Source organism: Chanodichthys erythropterus, chromosome 12 (assembly GCF_024489055.1).
Source record: "Chanodichthys erythropterus isolate Z2021 chromosome 12, ASM2448905v1, whole genome shotgun sequence".
Taxonomy (NCBI): Eukaryota; Metazoa; Chordata; class Actinopteri; order Cypriniformes; family Xenocyprididae; genus Chanodichthys; species Chanodichthys erythropterus.
In genome coordinates this window covers 35,970,569-35,995,806 of record NC_090232.1, presented here as the reverse complement: position 1 = coordinate 35,995,806, position 25,238 = coordinate 35,970,569, and the positions used below count along the sequence as shown (strand labels likewise).

The 25,238-nt window shown below is 37.7% G+C and overlaps 1 protein-coding gene across 1 annotated transcript in view; it reads left to right on the top strand.

Annotated features, from left to right (window-relative positions):
• Positions 1-25,238, top strand: part of ctnna2 (catenin (cadherin-associated protein), alpha 2) — a 575,983-nt gene that overhangs the window by 451,836 nt on the left and 98,909 nt on the right. Inside the window, exon 8 of the mRNA XM_067402995.1 lies at positions 11,558-11,638. Coding sequence (XP_067259096.1) covers positions 11,558-11,638 — 81 coding nt within the window. The remainder of the gene's footprint in view (positions 1-11,557; positions 11,639-25,238) is intronic.

Genomic DNA, 25,238 nt, shown 5'->3' with positions numbered 1-25,238 from the left:
AATTCATCTGACTGAATTCAATATGAAAATCTGTATATGCTTATCTTTTCCATTTTGGAATATAAGCTACCTTATTTTTCGACTATTTTTGAATTGCTGTCATACAGTAAGAATTCAGTATATTAAAATATCAAAGATTCACAGTGAAAATATTCAGTAATATTAAATTGCATTTTATTTCATGCCTTCGATGGCTTTTGAAAGTCAGTTTCTGTTGACTCTGATCTGATGCCATAGCCTCAATTTCAGCTCCATTTCATTCTCCAAAGTAAATACAGTGTATGAAGCATGCATAGACTGAATGCTTGCACACAACCTAGTGCTAACTATACTGAATGTGCAATGGTTTCCAAAAGTCTGAGACCACAATTGAAAATGTGGTCTTGACAAGCCAGTTATATATTTCATTCATATCTTCATTCTTTCTGCCTGTCTTCCATCTACAGTAGTGAAATGTTACAGAGTGATGTGAAGAATATATGTATATATTCACATTGAGTCCTCCGTCAGCCAGCATGCTCATCAAGTTTGACTTTGACTATTTGCAACTCATGCTGTGTTGCAAGATGTCGATTACTCTTTCATGGCTGTGATGTCTGTGAGTGTCTATGTGTATATATGTGGTTTGCAAGAAATAAATGATTACTTGAGCCTTATGGAGGTGCATAATGGTCTTTAAAGCATTCTTCTGGGGCGTCCTTGTCTCCTGCTCTTGATCGAAGCAATTTCTCCCCTTAATGTGAAATAATGCTGTTTATAACTGGAGACTGACAAACACATACTGTAAGGAGTGAGAAAACTAGTTACCCTTAATGTCCAAACAGGGAGCAAGAAGGCAAATCAACAACAAATTTAACAGTTCTGTGTTGAGGTGTAATACATTTATATCCATTACATTATGCATTACATGCATTAAATTGTTAAAATCTGTTTTGGAGCAGTTTTGTCTGTCATTATCTGTGTTAACCAATAAATAATTGTAATATTGCAGTTTGCAATCTACAGGCATGTCTTATCATTTAATAGTAATACACCTATAGTAAAGCGAATGTATTTATTGCTTTCTGACAACATGATCTATATTATCTCCAGATGCTGGTGCGATAAATTCACCCTTACAGCTGCAAATGTATCGAAATGGAGTTAGAAACTTCTTTTGGAGTTCCTTGTGTACATCTCAGACTCTGACAGGAAGCAGAGGAGTATGAATTCTAGTTTGGTGAAAACTTGGAAACAATTCTGAAACTCACTTTTTAGTTTGACTCCTCATGTGTTTTTTCCCTTTTACCTGTCCATGTCATCATTTCCATGAGAACCATACTTCAAAGAGGGGAAATCTGTAGAGTTGCCTCTGGGTACTTCTGTTACCTTCAGATTTCAGCTGAAAGATGCAAATTCATTTTGTTGTGGCCTTACAATGGTTGGTTAAGTATAGGCTCCCTTTCAATTCATAAGTTAGAATTTGAAGTGAACTGAATGACTGAATTAGAATTAGACTTAAAATCCATGGAAATTATAGTGAAACAACAACAACAAAAAGTTCTATTGCAAAAATTTGTCAAATTTATTTACTTGATATTTAGATTTTTTTCTTTTTTTCTTTTTCGGTAACACTTTATTTCGATAGTCCACTTTAAACAGTCTAGTAACTATAAGTAACTTTCCAACTGCATGTCAACTACCAGTCATAACTACCAGAGTATTAGTAGACTGTCTGCTTAATGTCTGCTAACACTTTATTTTGGTGGTCCACCAACTAGGGATGTGTCATGATTTTCAAATATTCAATTAGTTGATTAAATTATAGAATATCGAATGGGTTGTGCGATTATTGTCTTAAAAAAATCATTTTTGCAGCCTAAAATCATTATGGCTTGAGGTAGGCTTGCTGAAATAGTCGGTGTTACCGGTGTTCAGCCGCAACACTGGTATCATCACTTGCCCACCGTGGCACCGCCACCCACCGTCATAAAAGTAAAAAAAAAAATTTTTATATATAAACATTTAGTTCAGTTAGAGAACAGACACTACAATTAAAAACTAAATGTGTCTGCTCAATTCAGTGTGAGCCAAATGATAGTTGCAGCAGGAGTCAGATTTGTCCTCACTTCACCCATTTTACCTCACTCTTGACTGACAAGACGACGGCAGAAGATTTGGTTTCAAAGCAAAATGTAAAAGTGCCCATTAAAGCAAGCTTGTCATTGTACTGTTTTGTTGTTGTGTTTTTCATTAAGAAAAATAATGAACCCGCCGAATTGGCACTAATTTGAAAGTGAAAGTAAAATGGGCACAGCCATTCATAATGGTGCATGTTCACTGGCGCAGAGCGAGCGTTTTCAGTTAATTTCTGTGGTATATATAGGAAAATGCTCACTCTGCTCCTCACCGTTATGAGTGGTTGAGCGGCCTTGTGCACTTTACTTTCAGTTTCAAATTAGCACCAATTTGGGAGTGGCGATTGCTTAAACACCCATTGTGCGTGCATGTGGGGGTGGAGTGTGATTTTTGAATAATAATTGAATAATTCCCAGCGATCTTTGAATATTATTTGTGCTTGAAATGCCCATCCCTACTGCCAACAGACATTCTACTGACTATTATTAACTCTGCAAGTATGTCAACTTATTCTACTAACCCTAACCCTACCTTAACAGTCTACTGATACTAACTCTAATGAGAGTTAGTTGACATGTAGTTGCAGAGCTACTTATAGTTAATAGAATATCTAAAGCAGACTATAGAAATAAAGTGTAACCTATTTTTTTCTTCATTCTTTCTTGCATTTTATAAAACAAGACATTTTATACGCTTTTTTTGCTGTCAAATTCATGTTCTAGGAGAACTTTCTCTTGTACGCAATACCTGCCATTTTCCTGACTATGAATAGTGTGCCATCTGTTGCAGATCCAGTCAACTTTTTTCCTGAAGGCCGTATTTGTGAGACACCCTTGTGTTAGAGTCACATACAGATGATTGCCTTGTCATGATTGCACTTGTAGAACAAAGGAAAATGTTTTTAGATAGCTTCTTGTTCTGTTGGGTTTGCTGATTCTGAATTCCATGGAGATTTGCTTGCCTCTTCATCCAGTTTAAGAATATTGATTGAACTAGCCAATTTAACGTGAGCCAGCTTGCACTGCCTGTGTATTAATAACATCTAGGCGGAACTGGAGGACGGTTGCTTGGCAACATGGTCATTAATTTTGAGCAATCTCATAACACTCAGGCTGAATACAACTGTTTCTGCTGTTTCAACTGTTGCCTCTGATTTGCAATTCTCTGGTCAGATGCCTCGCCTTTAGTCAGCATTGATGAAAGATTCCATTCAGTACAATGATGGAAAAGGTAATTAATTTGTTAATTAATATATCCCCATTTTTGAATCAGATATCCATTTTGAAATTTTCTTTGAATTAGCTCTCTTTTGATCTCACTCTCTTCCAATTTCAATTTCAAAACACTTTTTGGCATGATTGTTTCTCATTCAGTCTTGTCAAAGCATCAGTACATTCAATACAAGCAGAGGAAATAAAATGAATATTAAATAAACACCTAAATAACAACTAAATAAAAACAAAGTGCTAAAGGTAAAACAAAATATAGAGACCTCTCAACTAATTTAGCTCAAAGCAATGGCTGGTTTGTAAAGGTTTCCCATATTTTTTTTTTTTTTTTTTGCAATAGTTGCATGAGTGCCTTGGTTTGAAAGTGATGTTTGTTTGACGTTTGTGAGTTTCAGATGGAACTGATTCAGGGCTCTGCTCTTGTGTTTTAAGAGCTTTATGCTGCATTGTATTTGATTTCAGATGGGTCCTGAGCTGTCTTACTCTCTCTCTCTTTGCTGGACAGTAGAGGGGGGTTATTGCTTGGCCCCTTAATTGCACTCCATGGTGCCACCAAAAAAAAAAAAAAAAAAAAAAAAAATGCTGCTTTTAAGGATAGCATTTGAAATGGCAGCTCCGGTAAAGGTTATGATGGCTTCAGTATTCAGTATTCATTCTGAGGGTCATCTCCCAAATGAAAGCGGATAGCCTAATTAACAGTCTGCTTTGAATATCAATTCATACCTGGCAAAAACCTTTGCACATGGATCATTATGTATCTAAAATATTGTCCATTCAGACGTATTCTGACCTTTCACCATTGTAAAAATGTAATGTCACATTCAGCTTGTTTATTCAAAGTTGCCTTGGTTTTGGATTTTCTTTGTGATGGTTAATTTCACTGTTGATGAAGACATTATTTCAGTTACACATATGTGGAATTTTATGTATTACCTTTAGGCTAATACATATATTATCATGCATTTTCATTGAAAAGGTGTAACTCCACAGAAAAAGAGTGAGATTCTGAGTGATAATTGTTATTTTGGGGCAGTGTTCCTAATAAAACACTTTAAATAGATTACAAATGGCCTCTTAAATGTCCCTGCATTGCACCATCATCTTTTCCTCTCATACACTGACCATTGTATAATTTTTTAGCAAATCATTGAAGGCATTTAGCTGTTTCAGTCCTGCTGTCCATATTTAATAGGGTACTGTTTGTGTTTGCACGGAGCCACAGCCTGCAGTCTTGCTGCTGAGAGAGAGAGAGAGAGAGAGAGAGAGTGAGAGAGAGAGAGAGAGGTTTAAAGCACTTTATTTTTCCATTACACCTTACATCACATTACTGAAAAAAGAAAAAAATTCCTAAAAATTCACAACAAGCTGATCATCCTGAACTGTACATAGCACCTCATTAAAACACCAAACATCGCAAAACCACACCAAATTATTAGTAAGTTTGTAATATGCAAATTCAAGTTTCAGCCTTCCTTGCACCAGATGCCGAAACATCATCTCAGGATCTATTGTAGAGAGTTGCAAACCTTTGTTTTTTCTGGTTTTCCAGATTGCCAGTTTGGCAGTTCCTATCAAATAATTTAGTAAAACCATTTTCCTTCTCATTAAAAAACTGTATTTCAGACCCCCAATAAAAACTACTTCAGAAAAATCCTCATTGAATCTTCTAAAACAAATCTCAAGCAAATTAAAAAGACCTTGTAATCTGTTACACTTTAAAAACAAATGCTCCAGGTTTTCCTCAATCCCACAGAACAGACATTCCCCCCACTGCTGGATTGAGGTGCGCCACATGCCGGTCCGTAGCGATGGCCCCGTGGATGATCCTCCACTGGAGGTCTGCCGTTCTCTTCTCCACCGGGGGTTTGTACAGCGTCCTCCACCTGTCCCGCACCAGGAAGTCTGGCTGTAGCAGTTCAGGCCATTTAGATGCTTTTATTCCTTTTAGTGATTCCTGGTGTGTCATTTTCACTGAAGTGCAATATAAGGCTTTTCTTATACGCATCTTTAAAAAGATCAAGCTGGGGGGTCGTGAAAGATAAAATCGAGTCCGCAATTTCACCATCTTCCTCATTTATGATAGGTGAGATCTTAATGTCTGGGAAGTCTTGGTTATTTCTCATGTCCAGTGTTTGTCTCCGTGCAATCCAAGACCTGCAGCCACTTGGTAGCGCATTGGAGATCTCTTCTTTCAGTTTAAAAACAAGACGCAAGGACCTTAAACCCGTCAACTCTTGGAGTTCTTCAGTAGATTTCCAGCCCCTCTCATCAAGAAGATGTCCAAGTTTGTAGATGCCATTCCTTATTAATCCTCTCCGCACAGTCACGGAGGAGAGCAATCGGGTCTGGATCAACGGATTAAAAAACAACGGTTCCTCTGGAGTCCAGTGTTCTTGCTCATCTATGTCTCGTTTCACTTTAAAAACAGTTCTCCATGTCTGCAGCATAAACTTATAAAACGGTGGAAGCTCTGACAGGCTTATTTCCTCTAATTTCATTAAAAACAAATGTTTGTCTAGACCAAGTCCTCCTGCCTGCTTCAGCAAAGCACTTGCTGTTTTGGCCCATGTCACATCTTTATAAAGAAGTCTCTGCACAGACTGTAATCTGAAGGCTCGGATCCGACTCCTCAAATCCACCAAGCCTTGCCCACCCTCCTGGACTGGAATATACAGGGCAGCTGCACGGATCCAGTGCTGTCCACTCCAGAAGAAGTTGACCAGTGTCCTTTGAATGTTTAAAATGAGTTCTTCAGGTGGCTCCATGACTGCAGTCCTGTGCCACAGCATCGATGCAGCGAGGTTGTTGATCACCAGGACTCTCCCCCTGTAAGACAGTTGTGGCAACAGCCACTTCCACTTTGTCAGTTTGGCAGACACCTTTTCCAGCAGACCCTCCCAATTTTTCTTCTGAAACTGTTCATTACCTAAAAAAACACCTAAAACTTTAAACCCATCTTGTCTCCAGCGTAACACACCCGGGAGTTGAGGAAAACCTGTGCCTTCCCACCCACCAACAATAAAACCTTCACTTTTGGACCAATTGACTCTTGCAGAGGAAGCTCTTTCATACAAACCAAGAGTTTGATTTAAAATTGTGATGTCATCCTGATTTGAAATAAAAACAGTAATGTCATCTGCATATGCTGATAAAAATAACTTAAAATTGTCCTGTGAATTAGGAATTGCTATTCCATTAAGATTCTTCCTCAACCTGCACAACAAAGGTTCTATGACCAGGTTGTATAGTTGTCCAGACAGTGGACATCCCTGCCGGATGCCTCTGGACACCAGGATCGGCTCACTCAAACCACCTCCTGCTTTCACTCAGCACAGACACATTAAAATACAGCAAATTAATGTAAGATATAAAACTGTCACCAAATCCAAAACACTTTAAAACCTTAAAAAGATATTCATGATCAACTCGATCAAAAGCTTTTTCTTGATCTAACGATAAAAACCCAAGATTTCCATGATAAAACTGATTAATGTCGATCATGTCTCTTAATAAAAACAGGTTGTCCGTAATTGATCTTTCAGGAATGCAGTATGACTGGTCCTTGTGAATCAACTGGTCTAAAACATTTTTCAGCCTGTTTGATAAGCATTTGGAGAATATTTTGTAGTCCGAACACAGTAAGGATACAGGTCTCCAGTTCTTTAAAAATCCCAAGTCCCCCTTCTTTGGAAGGAGAGACAGGACGGCTCGTCGACAGCTTGTGGGAAGTGTTTTGTTCTTGATGCAGTCCAACAATACTTCATAAAAATCTGGTCCTATTATATCCCAGAATTGCTGATAAAAATCCACAGATAAGCCATCAATCCCTGGAGAACGGCCAGTGTGTAGCTGATGCACTGCTTCCGTGAGTTCTTTAAAAGAGATTAAAGTGTCCAGTGCCTCTTTCTGCTGGTGCTCGAGCTGAGGCAGTTCCTCCAGCAGATCCTCAACGCTTGCAGCATCACAGCTCTCAGCGCTGAACAGCTGCTTATAGAAGTCTCTCGCTAGCTTCCTCATTTCAGCTGGATTTGAAGTCACCGATCCATCTTGCCGACGGAGATGACACATTTGCTTCTGATGGACACTTTTTCTCTCTAAATTAAAAAAGAAAGCACTTGGAGCGTCCATGTCCTTGACAGAGCAGAATCTGGCTCTTATCAACGCTCCCTTTGCCTGCTCCTGCAAATAAGAGTTCAGTTCTTGTTTTTTCTTTTTTTAAAACATCGCAATGCACAGCTTCACTACTGGATACAAGATTTCTTTCCATCGACTCAATGTCCTTCTGTAAAGTCCTTACTGTGTTTTTCACTATAGTTGATGTTTGGGAAGCATAATTCTGACAGAAAAGTCTTATGTTCACCTTTCCCACATCCCACCACTGACACAGACTTTCAAATGAAGACTTTTTCAACTTCCAGTTGCTCCAAAACACTTTAAAACTTTCACAAAATAAAACATCATTTAAAAACTTAACATTTAAAAGCCAGTAATAATTACACTTTTGTGTCTTCTTTATGTTTAAAACCAAAGTAATCATGTGGTGATCTGAAAAACCATTGGGAGAAATAGAAGCATCAATAACTCTATTACTCCACATTTCGTTCAAATAAAACCGGTCTAATCTTGCTCCAGAGACTCTATCATCACACACTTTCAGCCATGTGTATTGTCTCACACCCGTGTTTCTTGTTCTCCACACATCTATTAGCTGAAATTCATGAATAAAACTTAACAGGGTAGCAGCAGATTGACTGTGAGGCTCTTCACCATTTCGGTCTACAATAAAATCAGTTGTGCAATTCCAATCACCACCAATTACCAGACACACACTCTCATCATACTTCTGGACAGCATCTCTTAATTTCCTAAACAGATCCTTGCGTTCTGGACCGTTATTGGGAGCATATATATTTACCAGCACAAACACAGTTTCTTCATATTCAATTTCTGTTAGTAACAATCTGCCTTCAACAATCTTGTCTATATTTAAAATGTTGATATTCATGTTGGAAGAGAATAAAATGGCAACTCCTGCACTGTTGTTTGTGCCATGGCTTAAAACAAACTTGCCTTCCCACCACATTCCCCACTCAATTTCATTGTCCTTGTTAGTGTGGGTTTCTTGTAAAAAAGAAACGTTAACCTTTTTAATTTTAATAAACTCAGAAACCATTCCTAGTTTTCCCGGTCTCGTCCACCGTTTATATTTAGAGATCCCACCCTTAAAACATCCATGTAGGAATATAAAAATAAAGAGGACAGAGACAGAAAGAGACAGTAAAAAGTAAAGTTCACCACGTGATGTTTAAACATTTTGGTGTCTTTGGGAAACAACTTTATCTTTTCTCAATTTTGTTACCATTTTCTTCAGTCTAAACCTCTTTTCTTGTCTAAAGCCTCATAACTAACCGTTCTCTGAAATAACAGTACCGACGCTATGAACTTCTCAGGGTCTGGGAAAAAATCAGTGACATCGAAAGCCTTGCCAAAAGTCATGTCTAGAAAATCATTTATTTCTTTTAGAGTGTACACGTCCCTTTCTATCTGCGAGCCCACATCAGAAACCTCAGAAAAAGTATCATCATCTTTCATTTCTGTCTCACAGTTTTCTTGACTCTTTGATAGATCAACACTTTCCATTTTAGTATCTCCACGTTCACTCACATCGTTTTTCGTTACACTGTTTTCACCTGCTTCTGGTTCAGCACCAGCTTCCTCAGTATGACTGTCATTAATTACGCTTTCTGCCTGTTTTCCACTGTGATCCTCCCCGCTCCTCCACAGCTGAAGGCAGCGCGCTCTCTATCGCGTTCTCCCCGCCGCCCGCGGCACTCGGCCCGGCGTTCTCTGACGCGTTCTCCCCAACGCCCGCGGCACTCGGCCCGGCGTTCTCTGACGCGTTCTCCCCAACGCCCGCGGCACTCGGCCCGGCGTTCTCTGGACGCGTTCTCCCCAACGCCCGCGGCACTCGGCCCGGCGTTCTCGGACGCGTTCTCCCCGCTAACACCAACCTTATGTGGGCACATTAATCGCTTATGGCTAACATCCCCACATACAAAACACTTCATACTCCCTGTGTTGGCATAAATCATGTAAGCCTTCCCCTCATGCATCACCCTAAACGACACGTCAATACTCGGCTCGTTTAGGAACATGAACACTTGTCTTCTGAAAGACATTACATGTTTTAACGACTCATTCTTACAGCCGAGTGGAAGCGCTTTCATTGCACTAGCGACTTCCCGTAGCGCGAAAGTCCACGCTCAATCTCCTCGTTGGGAATGAATGGAGGCACGTTTGACACGGTTACTTTTGTGGTTGGAGCAACAAGCGGTGAAACAATAATAAATTCTCCACTTACCACAATCCCGTTTGTAATCAACCGGCCTACGTGCACCTCCTCCTTCACAAACACCACCACCGCTTTATTCATACGAGACGCAGATGTAATATTCTCATATCCAATCTCCTCTCCTACCGCGACCAACACATCCTCCACCGCCACACCTGACGCAGGAACACACCTGACGCCATGACGGAGGGACACAGGTGGCGTCACCCTCATGGAGAGGGACGCCATCCCGATCCCAAACAAAACACAAATACCCTCAAAAATAAACTATAATCTCCTTTACAAAAAAATAATTTAGTTTTAGTAGAAAAACGAAAGAATAGTAATAGAAAAAACCAAAAAGTCGCCCTCTCCACGTGGGAACCCTCGGACACCCAACCCTCTCAGACTCAGAAAGAGAGAGAGAGAGAGAGAGAGAGAGAGAGAGAGAGATGGGACGTGTGTTGTCATCTACGGTGAGAGTTTCCTCTGACACTGACATACAGGAGCCAGCTGTGAGCTGTCTGGCAGATCGGACCTAGGGGAGACGGCCGCCACCGCTGCAAAATCTTTAATTACTCGCTAACAAGAGAAACCGTCCTCATTTCAACCCGAGCACATTTCACCAGCTCACTCTGACAGGAGAAAGAGAATCCATTTTTGAGGGCAACAGCCACTGGAACAATCAGACAGGAAGCAAACAGGGGCATTCAGATTATATGGTGCATGACACTCCTAAACTAGTCACGCATAGCCAGACTTTTCCCACATGGCATCAAGTCTAGTCCACATTGCAGTGTATTCTGGCTAAGAACCACCTTTTTAGACAGGAAGAGATAGTCTGACCAACATATAAAGGGAACTTTTGTGTGGCCACTAGGGGCGGGGCTTATCTGAAATGAATAATAGCACAACAGTTGTACATAAATCACTGAAAAATGTGTGGAATGTCTATAGACCTTGTGATTATTGTTCACCCAAACAAAGAAATATGGTTTATTTCCTAGATTATTCACAAACAAAGTGGAAATATGCTGTTCTGCTTGTTTACTTGCTGTTAAGCACCTCAAATAACTTGATTCCACTAACCTGAAAGACTTTAGAAAATTCAGTTATTTATTGGTGATTCAGAAAGCATGACCCTAGTCAAATTAGTTCATTTCCCCTCTAAAGTTAAACTGTCAAAAGATTGAATAAGAGATTTGGAAAGACAAAAACACAACTGATTTATGCTAGGAATATAATAGAGAATTACCTCTTTTGAAGACCCTGGGTTTGTTTTATGTTAAGCTTCAATTCATTATATAGAGTATTGGTGAAAGAACATGTAAGTTGTGCAGCATTCAGAGTTGTGTGCAATTTTCAAATTGCTCCAGGCTATAGTGTCCTCTCGGCTTCATCAGATGGAGTTCTCTGCACCCCACGATGTGGCTTTTATATTGCAATAAAGGTTTAATCCCTGTCATTTTAGGACTTGCCTGTGGCCAGCCATTTTTGTAGAGGAGAAATGTAGCACAGAGGATTCTTTCATGTCAGTCTGTCTGCAAAATGTTCTACTGTGCTCTGTCTTTTTTATCTTTGGTCGTGTCCATTTTCTATTGTTGCTTTATGAGGCACTTGCTTTATTCCATCCCTGCTGTGTCTACATTTACAGGCACTTAAAGGCCTCAGGTTTCAAGAGGTTTCTAAAAACCTTCGCCAAACCCTACTCAAAGCATGCAACACTATTTTTAACTTAACACTTCCTATCTTTCTTGATTTGTTTGTTACTCTTTCATGTTCTTCAGGTGTGAACTTGTAGGGCATGAAATGGCAATATTATACAAGTAACACTATTTTTGTAACACATTTTTTCCACCATTCTCCCCTTTTATTGCAGACTGGAAGAAAAGAAAAAGGAGACCCGCTGAATTCAGCTATTGACAAGATGACCAAGAAGACCCGTGATCTTCGCAGACAGGTGAGTCAGTCTTCTGTCTTTCTAGAAAAATACTACACTGAAAGGAAGAGACTCATTAAAGGTTTACAGCAGTTCTGTCTTTCTTTCTTTCTTTCTTTCTCTTTCTCTTTCTCTTTCTTTTTCTTTCTTTCTTTCTCTCTTTCTTTCTTTCTTTCTTTCTTTCTTTCTCTAAGTCATGTCTTTATTTCACAGAACACATACAATTATATTTTTTGTTTTCTTTTTTCCCCCATATGATATATTGTGTTTCATGGAACATAAAAGGAGATAAATAAGGGATGAGAGGATGGTGATTGTACCCGTCAAGATGTGTGTGTGTGTGTGTGTATATATATATATATATATATATATATATATATATATATATATATATATATATATATATATATATTATAAGTCTACTGAGGCCATTTCATAGCCTTGTGTGAGGAACAGACTGACATGTAAGCCATTTGAGAAACACTGGTTTACTCAGTCGTGTTTTATGAAGGTTGATGCATCAGCTATTCATACTTGCTAAAGGAAACATACATATATTGAGACATGAATATGCCTGAAGATGGTTTTAAACCTTTAAATAAAAACAGACAAAAAAGTAATTGTAATGCACAGCACAGAGCTATCTGTTGTATTTTTACTATGCATTCAAGAGAAAAAGTCTTTTGAGAATGGTTTAGGCTTAAATAACACCTCACATTTCTGAACATCTGACTGTCGTGTATAAGAACATCAAACAGCATGATGTCTCTAACTCAAGAAGCTGAGGTCCACGCTCTTGACTTTAGCAATCAGCAGAGCTTAAAAGCTCTTTTGATGCATTTTCTCTCTATCACCATGACAATGGAAGAAAGTGTCAAATCGGTCAGCACTGGTCTAAACCAAAAACACAGCCTAGAATAATATTTTAAGACATTAGACAGAGGGGCATTCCCATCAGACTGAAATATAATTCTCAGTCAAATAGAGTTTTTGCTGTAAATTTAATAGAGAATGAACATTACATTATGCTATTATATGATACTATTGCCTTACACTATTACCTGACACTTACATCAAGAAATGTAAGTATTCTGTCAGCTCATCAGTGTAAAGAATAAGGCTAGATAAAGTTATTTCACTGATTAAGAGAAACATAGGCTCTCCTGTCAGCCCAGTTAGGGCAAGATTTTTCTCACATAGTTGTTGTAAGTTTTTTGAAGAATTGACATAATTATTTGATACTTTAATGGTGCTTTTTATCATTCTGAAGTTTGATAGCACCCACCCAATTTACTACTTTTTATGGAAAACAGCAAGTAGGATATTGTTTACCAAAAAAAAAATCATCTATTGTGTTCCACGGAAGAAGGAAAGTCACATCCTAGGTTTGGAATGGCTTGAGGGTGTAAATGGTGACAGAATCTTGGGTGAAATCATTTTGGGTGAAATATTCCTTTCATAAACTTACCATATAACACATTTCAGAAAGGAATACTTTGTCCTACACTCTAAACATCAAAATGTCAGCTGTCAGGGAACATACAATCACCATAGTCACCCTCTCATTTGTGAGACTTCACCATATTGTCTACGAGATTGTATTTTTTCCAGTTTTCTGAGATTGATGTGTTCGAACATTCAAAACTTGTTTTGTATTCTGAGAAAAAAAAAAAAACATTTTTCCATGATTCTGTTATAGTACATGTTTACCAGTGCCTGATTCTCACATACTTCAAATGAATCAAATTTCCCTGTCTGCTGTTTTTGAGACATTGTTGTGTCATTCCATTGGCCAGTCACAATGTCATTTACTTGGCACGTTCCCTCCACCAACAATTTGCCTTTTCTCCCTGGTGTGTTTTCTTTGATTTGTTTAGGCATATAAAAACACGGTAATCATGTCCAGATCCACACCAAAACAACTGGTCCAAGATTGCCTTGGCCTGAATGAAAATGTACTCTGTTCGATTGTGGTGAAAAATGTATCCGACTCAACGGACCAATGAACCAATCTGTATCATAATTCATAGATTCAGTGTCTGAATCTATTGATGAGCACATTAGGTATCCCAGTTGAAAACCAAAGAACACCTCTCCATCTTAAACTGTTGCCTTGTGAAAGGGAACTGAACCAAGAAGAAGATGCAACATTGTAACAATTTACCTTCCTGTTTCGGAACAAAGCATACAGTACAATCTACAGGTTTGAAAATGCCCTTAGTCACAAGACATTCTCAAGTGATTGGTTTAAAAAGTTCTGTGTGGCCATGAGCAAGTATGGCAGATTTCAAATCTCACACTTCCAGGTGGTCCAGGATGAATATTAATGCTAACAGATAGCTTTCTCCAGGTATTATAGACCTCGTTGGCCTGCCCCCTCTGAGAGAAGACCCTCTTCACCCCACATCACAGTAAATCCATAGAGAGAGCAACTAATGTGGAATGGATGTTCGTTTTGAGCGGCCTGCTTTAATTACACACTTGGAGTTCAGGAGTGTGTTAGTGGGTGTATAAATCAACCGGCGCAGAGGTTAAAAAACAGTGCGCACACACACACACACAGCTGGAGTTAGCACATGAACGTTCGCCGTTTACCCTCCACCCGGTTTGTACAATCTTTTATAATTGGAAAACATCTTTTAAAATCTTCCCACTCCCACCCCCTTCACCAAGACTATAAATTCGATGGCCGCTTTTTCAGACTCAGCAGTCGTACATCACCTTCCTCATTTCTACTCCTCTACGCTCCTTCCCCCTCTCGATGAACCCTGTGGCGGTCGTGTTGCTGTGTCTTCTGTCACCCGCTTCGCTGGACCAATATTTGGAAAGCTGTAAACTTTCCTTGACACATGTATTGTAGTAATGTGTCGGTTGAGGGAGCTGGTTGTTTACAGATTTGCCAGGTCAAGCATTTTTAATCCTCTTAAGACATTTATTTAATTATCTATCATGGTCTGAGGCGGGGCAAGATGTTTCCCTCATGGATACATGGAGGTTTTATGGTACAGTAAAGTGGTTTAAAGGAAATGAAAAGTGTTTGATGGCCCTGATTTACCCCAGCTCACTCATCTCCTTGTAATTCAGACCAATCACTTCCTGTTCCTCCACTGCTGGTGGGCTCCATATGCTCTTGCATCTGATAAACCACCTCTCACCTTAGCAACATGTCACTAGAATCTCATTGCAAAACAAATTACATTTTAATCACTTTAATGGGGTTTGAGATCCCGAAAAAAACTTGCCGAGGGATCAAGGAGGATTCTAAGCGAATTGCAGACCAAGCTGTTGATGTATCTGATGTAAAATCCATGCACATATGTTGGATGTTCTCATTACGTATTTTAATTTCAGGCAGTGATCAACGGGCAGCAGTTGCCTGCTGTGTTTTTGCTGTTGTTTACCGACCCCACAGAACAGCAGCCACAGGCTTCATAACAGAAAAAAAACATCTTGATTCAATCAAAATGACTTATTAGGATTTTATTAGTTGATTGCGGGAAGGTGATGCATTGAGGGGTTAAGGCTAACCAATGCACAACTCACCATGCAGGACACAAAACAACCCATACAGAACACAGGGGAATGTGATATTTTGTGTACATTTGCATGTATGGATCTGGGTAGATATATGTGCTGCTTATGGCATGGTTTGTGTGTGCGTACGTGAGTAAATGCATTTCTTTCTCATGGCACAATCACTGAAGATATGAGATGCGAACCTCTGTGATCCACTCAGGGCTTTTCAGGCCCCTCAGTCAAATGAATGGAGGCATCGCCATCTCATCAAATCAGTCTCACCGGGGAAACATCCGAGTGTCTGTGGCAGCCGGCTTTGAGTTATTACTGTCTACCTGGCAAGAGAATATCCCAGCCCGACCAGTGTAAATCAAGCTATAATGGCGATCCTGTTCACGATCACAAACATTGCAGAGGACTATGGTTGATTTTCGTATTGCCCTTGCTGCTTAGTCTGTGTTGTGTTACATTTGCACTGTTTAGGTTTAGCATGTATTTATGAGTTGCTCTTTTTTAGATAGATAGATAGATAGATAGATAGATAGATAGATAGATAGATAGATAGATAGATAGATAGATAGATAGATAGATAGATAGATAGATAGATAGATAGATAGATAGATAGATAGATAGATAGATAGATAGATAGATAGATAGATAGATAGATAGATAGATAGATAGATAGATAGATAGATAGATCAAAAACAAAATAAAGAGAGTAGTCCATACTGGTTTGCATAAATGCATAAGCAGGTCTTTATGCTATACACAGGCATGCGTAGAATAACTACGCAACTTCAGCCCTGCAGTGAGCGCTCTGACTAATGCATTAGCATCGCTATCAGATCCATCAATAGTGCCGCAGAACAGATTAGACTAGTTCATATATACAGTAGAGATTAACCTCAAAAGAATCTTCCATTGCCTTTAGCCTCCTGAGCACTTATATCTCCTTCCGCATTGCGCAGAGGACAACTGATGATTCCCACACTCTCTTCTTAATTTTTTTTTTTTTTTTTTTTTTTTTTCCTTTGTATTAATGGAATGACATAGTGGCTCTGGGCTGTTAACCAAAAAGTTACTAGTTTGAACACCGCAACAGGCGATCCATGAACTATCACCATTGCGCCCTTGAGCAAAACACTTAGGTTGCTCCAAGGGGACTGTCTCTGTAATGAGTGTACTTTAAGCACTTTGGATAAAAGCATCGTGACGAAAAAAAAAAAAAAAAAGTTCTATGGTTCAACTATGTTGCTGTGATGGTACCCATTTAGCAGACACTTTTATCCAAAGTGACTTAGAGCAAACTTATTACAGGGACAGTCTCTCTGGAGCAACCTAGTGTTAAATAAAGCAAAATGGGGGCAGTTGGAAATCTAGTGGAGAGTGCCTTCTTCGCAAGTTCAAAGGAAGTGTTTGGTGATTACTGTTATTGTTATTATTAGTATTGTTTTTAGTATAGTATTGTTAGCAATAATGATAGTAGTATTCTGGGCAGACTAGCTTCGAGCTTAATTATAGAGGTTGCACCTTAAGTATTAGGGCCTAATTTAACCTCCTGTCCTCGTACGAGGACATTCTATTTTAGTGAATTTATCTGATAGCATACATCACAGTTTTAAGAGATACCAAGAGATAACAAATGTTTGGACGTTTGACCAGGACAATAACTTCTCCTTGGTCTTTAAAAATGACTGAATGATCAAATTTAGCACTCTTATGGAAATGTGATTATGGAATCATGTAAATCTGACTAATTTTTAAATTGTTTGTTATAAATCAACATCTCAGGAAAATGTTATGGGGTTTCTAATCAAAATATAACTTTCTGTTACAAAACAGGCCATTGATTTCAGACATGTCCTTAGAGGACACCCGGACTTAAATCATGCTGATCAGGCATTTTACTTATCTGATACTTATCAATATTCCTATGAAATATTAGATATTATTATGAAAATGTTGCCAACTATTACTCCCATTATTACACTTCTCTTTTCACTACATTTGTTGCTCTAAGAACACATTAATATGCAAATTAGATACAGTGTACATATACATTGCATTGAATTGAATGGGAAAACCCATGAATGGCCATTTTACTCACATGTTGCATAAAGTAAAATGGTATATCAATGCAGTTCATTATGTCTTTTATAAAATAGTTGAGAATCATCTTTAAACAAAATTTGGTTAAAAAAATCCTGAAACCAAAAAATTGATTGGTGCATGAAAGAAAAAAATCCCATTGTTTTTGCCTATACATTTCATGTCATTTTATTTTTTAAACAACTTAGTCCTGGCGTCCACTTATGAGGCCATAGAATAAAATATAATTTTTCAACAAAAAAAACTCCCCTCAACCCATACCCCCCCCCCAAACATAAACAAAAACATGTAACTAAACATGTTACATGCTATATGACAACTTTATTTTTATTTTTTTTCTTTACTATCATTCTACATGAGAAAGAAGGAAAGAAAGAAAGATGAATTTGTGTCACATCACAGGGTGTTTCGCTGAGCTAGTGGACCTCCTAGTGGAGTAATTCTGCAGTCATGGGGCCAGTCATGGAACTAAACCCAGCATTTGTCAGACCTCTCCCCCAGAGGTGCACCTCTCAGATGCTACCGAGTGCTTGAGCTCCCATAATGCTCTGCCACTGAGAACTATGGAGAGAGAGAGAAATAGAGAATGAAAAAAAAAATAAATAAATAAAACAAGAATAACAGCATGTAAAGAGAAAAGAAAACAAAACAAACAAAAAAAAAAAAAAACTTACAGACTTTCACCTATTTAGAAACTAGATAAGTGATACTGGAGGTGTGAGAATGTAATGTGTTGAACTTATACCCTTAATTATCTGTTCTTATGCAATTAGCAGTCCCCACACACATCCCTTTACTTTGAGCTATGTGTCATCTGTCATCACATTCCTAATAAATGTGTCTGTCAAGTCCTCCCTCCCAGCTCTCTGTTGACGGATAGCTTAGTTCAGGATGCTCCTCTAGTGCACAACATTTTTCTGAACATATGTTTAAGCAAGCTCTCTCTCTCTCTCTCTCTCTCTCTCTCTCTCTCTCTCTCCCTCTCTTGTTCAGTTTCTCTTAGTGGGGATCCATTTTGTAAAGTGCAAATAGAAACAATCTCGAGTTCCTACAATGTACAGTACATGCTTTGAAAAAAAAAAAAAAAAAATTGGAATGATTAGTTATCCTGTAGATACACAAAGCTTTCAGATTTTTCTTAATATTTACTCTGTGTGGATGAGTGCAATTATTGCTATGGGCATATGGCTTGTTTTTGTGACCTTGAGAGTGTTGGCACCGACTGCTATTCTGACGGTGTCTTGTTACTGCAGCCGCTTTGACTTCTTTGGAACTGTTTAGCTGACAGCTACTCTTAATCTACATCTAAGAAATTCTCCTAGAGACAGACACACAGAGAGAAGCTCATAAATCTTGCCTGCTCTCAAACTAAAACTGATTTTCAAAGCAGAGCTCAGTTTAACATTTCTGAATCAGTTGTACATTTCCCACATTTATAAAATTCTTGAGCAGAAATTGTTTGAACTTTAAACAATCGCTCTGAGTGATGTCTGCAGTCTGGAGAGTTTGGGTTCCCTCAGCGCTCTGAACTGTCAGACTACTACTGTACAGTATATGGCAGTCATTTCTGGATTGCTTGTGCACAGCATGTACTGTAATATATGCATGCTTTGACAGTTTATGTGTCAACATATGCAGTTCCCATTTCTTTTAAAACCTTTGGGCTGAGCCTGTTACAGATCTGGCTTTATAAATTTGTGTTGTATTCAGAAGCAGTTCTGGTGAAATGTGTTAAACAGCTGTTTCAGAATCCCACAACATTAGTTATTCTGCCATTCGAAAGTTTGGGGTTGGGAAGATGTTTTATTGTTTTTGAAAGAAGTTTCTTATGCTTATGCTTATGTGTTTTTTGTTTTTTTTGTTTTTTTTAATACAGTAAAAACAGTAATATTGTGGAATATTATTGCAATTTAAAATAAATGTTTTCTATTTTAAAATATTTAAACATTGTATTTATTTATTTATTTATTTTTATGTTTTATTTTTTTTTTTGTGTGTGTGTGTGTTGGCACTGCTGAATTTTAGCAGTCTTCAGTGTCACATGAACCTTCAGAAATCATTCTAATATGCCTATTTAGTGCCCAAGAAACATCTCTTATTATTATCAATGTTGAAAACAGTTAATATTTTTGTGTCTTTGATGAATAGAAATAAAATAATTCATTTACATTTATGCATTTGGCAGACAGTTTTATCGAAAGCAATTTACATTGCATTCAAGGTATTCATTTTAGCAGTTAATGTATTCCCTGGTAATCAAACCCATGACCTTGGCATCATGTTCTATGGAATGCTCTTGAATTTCTTACATACTCCAATTTTTTTAGTGGTAATGTATGTTTACATGGAGTGAATATGTGAATAATCATACTGATAGCTCAAACGGAATGAAAAGGCATCATGTAAACATTTCAACAGGATAAAAATGATTAGAATATGAAATAAAGTTCTGTCTTTAAATTAAATGAATAACCAATGTGATCTCATGAGAATACAAGTGTATTTTCATGTAAAGTTTGGTTCTACCACACATACATTTACTTACATTTTCATACACACAAAAATGTACAATATTGACGTATTTATAGCACTAAAACATAAAAATACTTATGTATTAACAGCAATAAAACGTAAATTATTTACGTATCCAAGTGTGAATGTGTATGAATTCCCATGTATTAATATTAAAATTGTGGCATTAATGTTTTAAATCAGTTGTATTCAATTGTCATATCAATACATGTTTTTAGTCAAATTTATTGAATGCAGTTTACTCATCTACTTATATGGAATAACATTTCTGTTTGTGACATGTGCTGCAAACTTGTTTCGAAGGATTACAAATGTTAAACAAGACTACACTTTGAAACCTTAAAATTAGGGGTGTAACGATTCACTCGTTTTCTCGTTGCATCGATTACAAATCCTGACGATGCATATGCATCGATATTGAAACATGTTTTTTTAATCGTGAATCATTCATTTTGGTCGATATTAGATGTAAAATGCTAAGAATCGGATTAAACGTGTTTCTATAGCTATTCAGTGCTTTAAAATATATAAACATTAAATTACTACATGCGCGAATTGATGGAGACGTTGCGCGCCGTCATTCACGCCCTCACAGCTCTCCTTCACTGATACGCGCTGCACTCTTTACCGCCTTTCACTGGTTGCGCTCACGCTCCGTCCATAGTTTTAATTGACACATTTTTGTGAAGCCCACGATTGAGCTCTCCTCAGGACGGCCACTGCTATTCTCATGAGCAGATTACAGCTCTCTATTGAGACAGCGATTAGTCCTGAGTCAAAACGATCAAGCCATTGATAAAGCTGCCAAGTCATTGCGTGGTCACTACTGTTGAACTAAAACACTTCCATTGAGTGGAAACGTCACCATTATTTTCTATAAGGTAAAATATTTAAGTTTTACGGAAATGGGACATAACCATTGATATTACCTGAGAAGCTGAAGTAAAACCCTGCTTATTCAAGTGCGCACATTTATTGCATGGACGGAGCAAACACATAATGTAAGTGTCTAAATGCATACGCACAGTTCCAATGAATGACAATGAATGAATGAAATGGAATTTAACTTCATGTTTTTAAACTGAATATCAGAAGGAACCTGATGAAATAACTACAACATTAACAGACACATGCAGTTTATCTATTAATCAGATGTGCATTAAAGTTGAATTCATTACTATAGCAACAGTAGACACCCAGCGCCTTTCTTTCAGAATCACCATAAGGAAAATGTTCTGTATAAAGAGAACAAAGAGGGCTTTTATAACTATTCCATGAAGAAAAGTTAGTTTAGGATTAGTTGGGAGAGTGCATGATATTCTAGGGTAGTCTCTCCATTATAAGCATTGGTATGTTTAATGTATATGGAACACTTTAATAAGGTTGTGAAGCCGTTAATACTATCCTACACTATAGTTAACACAAACTAACAATACTTTTAAAGCCTTTTACAATTTTGGCTTATGTAAATTTCTACAAATGCCAATTTTTAGGCTATTAAAATAAAGTTATATAGCATCATTAAGAATGAACATGAACTTACACTAACAATGGACAAAAGGTTGTTTTTTGCACTTACTCTCTGTAGGCTGCTGAGTAATTTACACCTTAAGACACTTTGGGGGAAGCATTTCAATAATCCTAATGAATGTAACGGACGGCTAACCTGCAAAGGAGAGTTTTCTAGCCTTTATCGATCCATTTTATCAAGCTTCCTTAAGGGACTTTTATTTTGATAAGCGACTTGACACGCAACATTTGGACTGTATAAAGTGCGGCCCATTTGCACCAGGTGTGTGTGTGTGCACGCTGATTGAAGGACGCAGCTTGCAATCTGTGATGTTTTCTCTCCTATTGTATTTTTGCACATCCCACTAGAGGGTTAAAAGGTGAACGAGTTTATTTTATTTATTTATTGTATTCTACTATTAACTGTATTGTTTTATTCTGATGTTGGTTTTTGTGTAAGAGTTATAGTGTGTGTTTTTTTTTTTTTTTGTTTGTTTTTTTTTTTGTTTCTTGCTGTAGCTCTTACGGTGTCTATAAAACGCTAATGGAAACATCAGTTTAAGGAGTATCTGACCATCATTCCAGTGGGGTAGCAACAATGAATGCATATAAAAATGCAGAATTGAATCGAATTAATCAAATTGCATTGAATTTTAATGTGAATCGTCTCAAATCAAATCATTCTTAATTTGCAAAAATCATTCTTGAATCGAATCGAACACGGGAATCGGGAATCGAAACGATTCACTGACTACCAAAAGATTCACAGTCCTATTTAAAATTAATACAATTTCGATCTTCTTTCGGCGATCTTCATCTTCATTCTCAGCAGCGACCGCCACAGTCAAAGCCTGCGCTTGTTATGATTTACATTTGAAAGTTGCGACCTCGAAGCGTGACATAGTTTACGGCACTGATATTGAATGCTCTTTGTTTTTCACCGGCTTCGTCACAGATTGCGACATGCCGTGTTTCTGTGGACTGACATTTGAAATGAGCGTGCGTCTTCATGGAGAGAAGCCGGATTCATATTTTCATGGATTAATAAGTCAAATTCTGCTCTGTACCCTATAAAAAAATATTACCGCCAGAGAGGACTGCGACTGCATCATCATTTGAACTACTTTTGGTACCACTTTTGACATTTTCGCAATAAATTAATTGTGATTATGCTTGTTTGTCTGTTATTCTTTTATTTATAACAGTATAGTTTTAAGAAATGGTTATGGGTAAGTTTAGGGGTAGGTGTAGGTGTAGGATTAGCGGCTCAAAATATCATTTTAATGTTTTTTGTTTTTTTTTCTAAAATTGTAATTTTCCGACACATTTCTTTCCATTATGTTTTATTCTTTTAATATTCTGTATAAAATGGGTATGTTTAGGTTTGGGGTAGGGTTTAGGGATCTTACATTTATCTACAAAATGATAAAAGAGAAATTATACATATACTGTATCTTTATGACATGAAAGATTCGTAAATATTTTGTTTGTTTTTTTGTTTTGTTTTTTGCTGTAAAAAAACGTAAGTATTATTGTGTTTTAGTGCTATAAATACATCAATATCACACATTTCACCACCTTTCTAAATGTACAAAAATGTATGTTTTGTGTCTTTGAAAGTTACGTATTAATACCCACGTATTAACAATGAGACCAGGCTGGAATACTTGAATCCAGTAAGTGAACTTTTGGATTCAACTTTTTTTTTTTCACAATTACAGTCATAAATAGTATATTGTAGAACTCTTTTTCCAGGCCTTGGTGAAAAGAGATGGTGAACAGACCACTTGTTTCATAATCTGTAAAATTTAGTGTTGTATTTTAAGCATGGCCAGTTATAATATGCATATAATACCATGTGGATCTATTTACATACTGTTTTATGATGCATAGATTGCAAATCCATTAAAATGATCATTAATGTGCAGAGTCATATACTTGCACATTACATTTTAATGTGGGAAGGACAATGAACCATTTAGCCAAATATTCACTTTAGTTGAAGTTAACTTAATATTGTATTTTTGGTTAATGCATTTTTATTGTCAGACCCCCTGCAGTACCACCACAGACCCCCTGTTGAAGACCCCTGGGCTAATGTTTACACAAGGGAAATCTTTTGTAAAGGAATTGTTAACCCAAAACTGAAAAATAAAATTTTCTTAGCATTGCATCTACAGTTGGACTGAATTTATTCGTACTGACACAAATCTGTGCATGTAGTCAATGTCACAGAGACAGACACAGAAAGCGAGAGCCCCAGAGAGGCGCCACTCCCCGTTTTTGCTTCTAAAAAAAAAAAAAGCCCTGCATTGCAGCGCAGTCAAGGCTGAAGTCAGTGGGCAATACATTAATGCAGGCAGTCGGACTCAAGCTGGAAGTACAGTGCTTCTACTCACCGATAAAGTCCTCAGTGGGCCCTCACCGATCAGGGATCAGGGTACAGTGGTACTTCAGTCGGTCATAGTGAAGTATGATAACAGCAGCAGCTGATAAACCCATGTGCACACCTCCTCACATCAGCTCTCATTAACAGTCTAAAAACACCTTCCCACAGCCTGTCGTCTTATTTCTATTTCAAGAAATTGCCAATTGTCACACTGCCACAGCGTCCATCACATTCGCTTATAGATGTGTGTATTGACTCCAGTGTTACGTGATTCTGTGTCTGAGATTGGACATTTTTGTTATGCGAGAGATGTGTGAATGTGAATGTAGAATGTGTTATGTAAGGAATTGCTCTTAATTTCTCAGAAGAGTTTGCATTACATGTACAATTTCAATGAACTACAGAAATTTAAAACCTTGAGTTAATGTCCAGCATCGATTGTTGTTTTGATGAAGTATTGTGTCATTTTGCTGAATCATGTGCATGCTTGCTCTAAAAACTATTGAAGTTTAGTTGTGACACTATATTTAATTTTACACTCTAAAAAATGCTGGGTTAAAAACAACCCAAGTTGGACAAACCCAGCAGGTTGGGTTAAAGGGCACCTATTATGCCCTCTTTCACAAGATGTAATGTAAGTCTCTGGTCTGGTCAAGTTTCAGCTTAAAATAGGCCACAAATTTGCCCCTATTTGGGGGTGAGAAAAAACATGCCATTTACTATATTAATATATTGCTGGCTAAAAAAAATAAATCCAAAATTGGTTGAAAAAAATGTCTGGGTGAAAACCACCCAATCCCTGGGTTTGTCCATATTTAACCCATCATTGTTTAGAGTGTAAGTAGATTAAAAAAGTTGCGGCAAAAAAAAAATTAAACAGCAGAAGGATTTATCGAAACATGGCAACGCGAGCACAATATAGTAAAAGATCTCTATAAAATTACAAAAAAAATTAACTTCTATATAAACCCGATTCCAAAAAAGTTGTGACACTGTACAAATTGTGAATAAAAAAGGAATGCAATAATTTACCAATCTCATAAACTTATATAACATATAATATAATATAGATAACATATCAAATGTTGAAAGTGAGACATTTTGAAATGTCATGCCAAATATTGGCTCATTTTGGATTTCATGAGAGCTACACATTCCAAAAAAGTTGGGACAGGTAGCAATAAGAGGCTGGAAAAGTTAAATGTACATATAAGGAACAGCTGGAGGACCAATTTGCAACTTATTAGGTCAATTGGCAACATGATTGGGTATAAAAAGAGTCTCTCAGAGTGGCAGTTTCTCTCAGAAGTCAAGATGGGCAGAGGATCACCAATCTCCCAATGCTGCAGCGAGTTTGAAGTTATCATCATCTACAGTGCATAGTATCATCCAAAGATTCAGAGAATCTGGAACAATCTCTGTGTGTAAGGGTCAAGTCCGTAAAACCATACTGGATGCCTGTGATCTTCTGGCCCTTAGACGGCACTGCATCACATACAGGAATGCTACTGTAATGGAAATCACAACATGGGCTCAGGAATGCTTCCAGAAAACATTGTCGGTGAA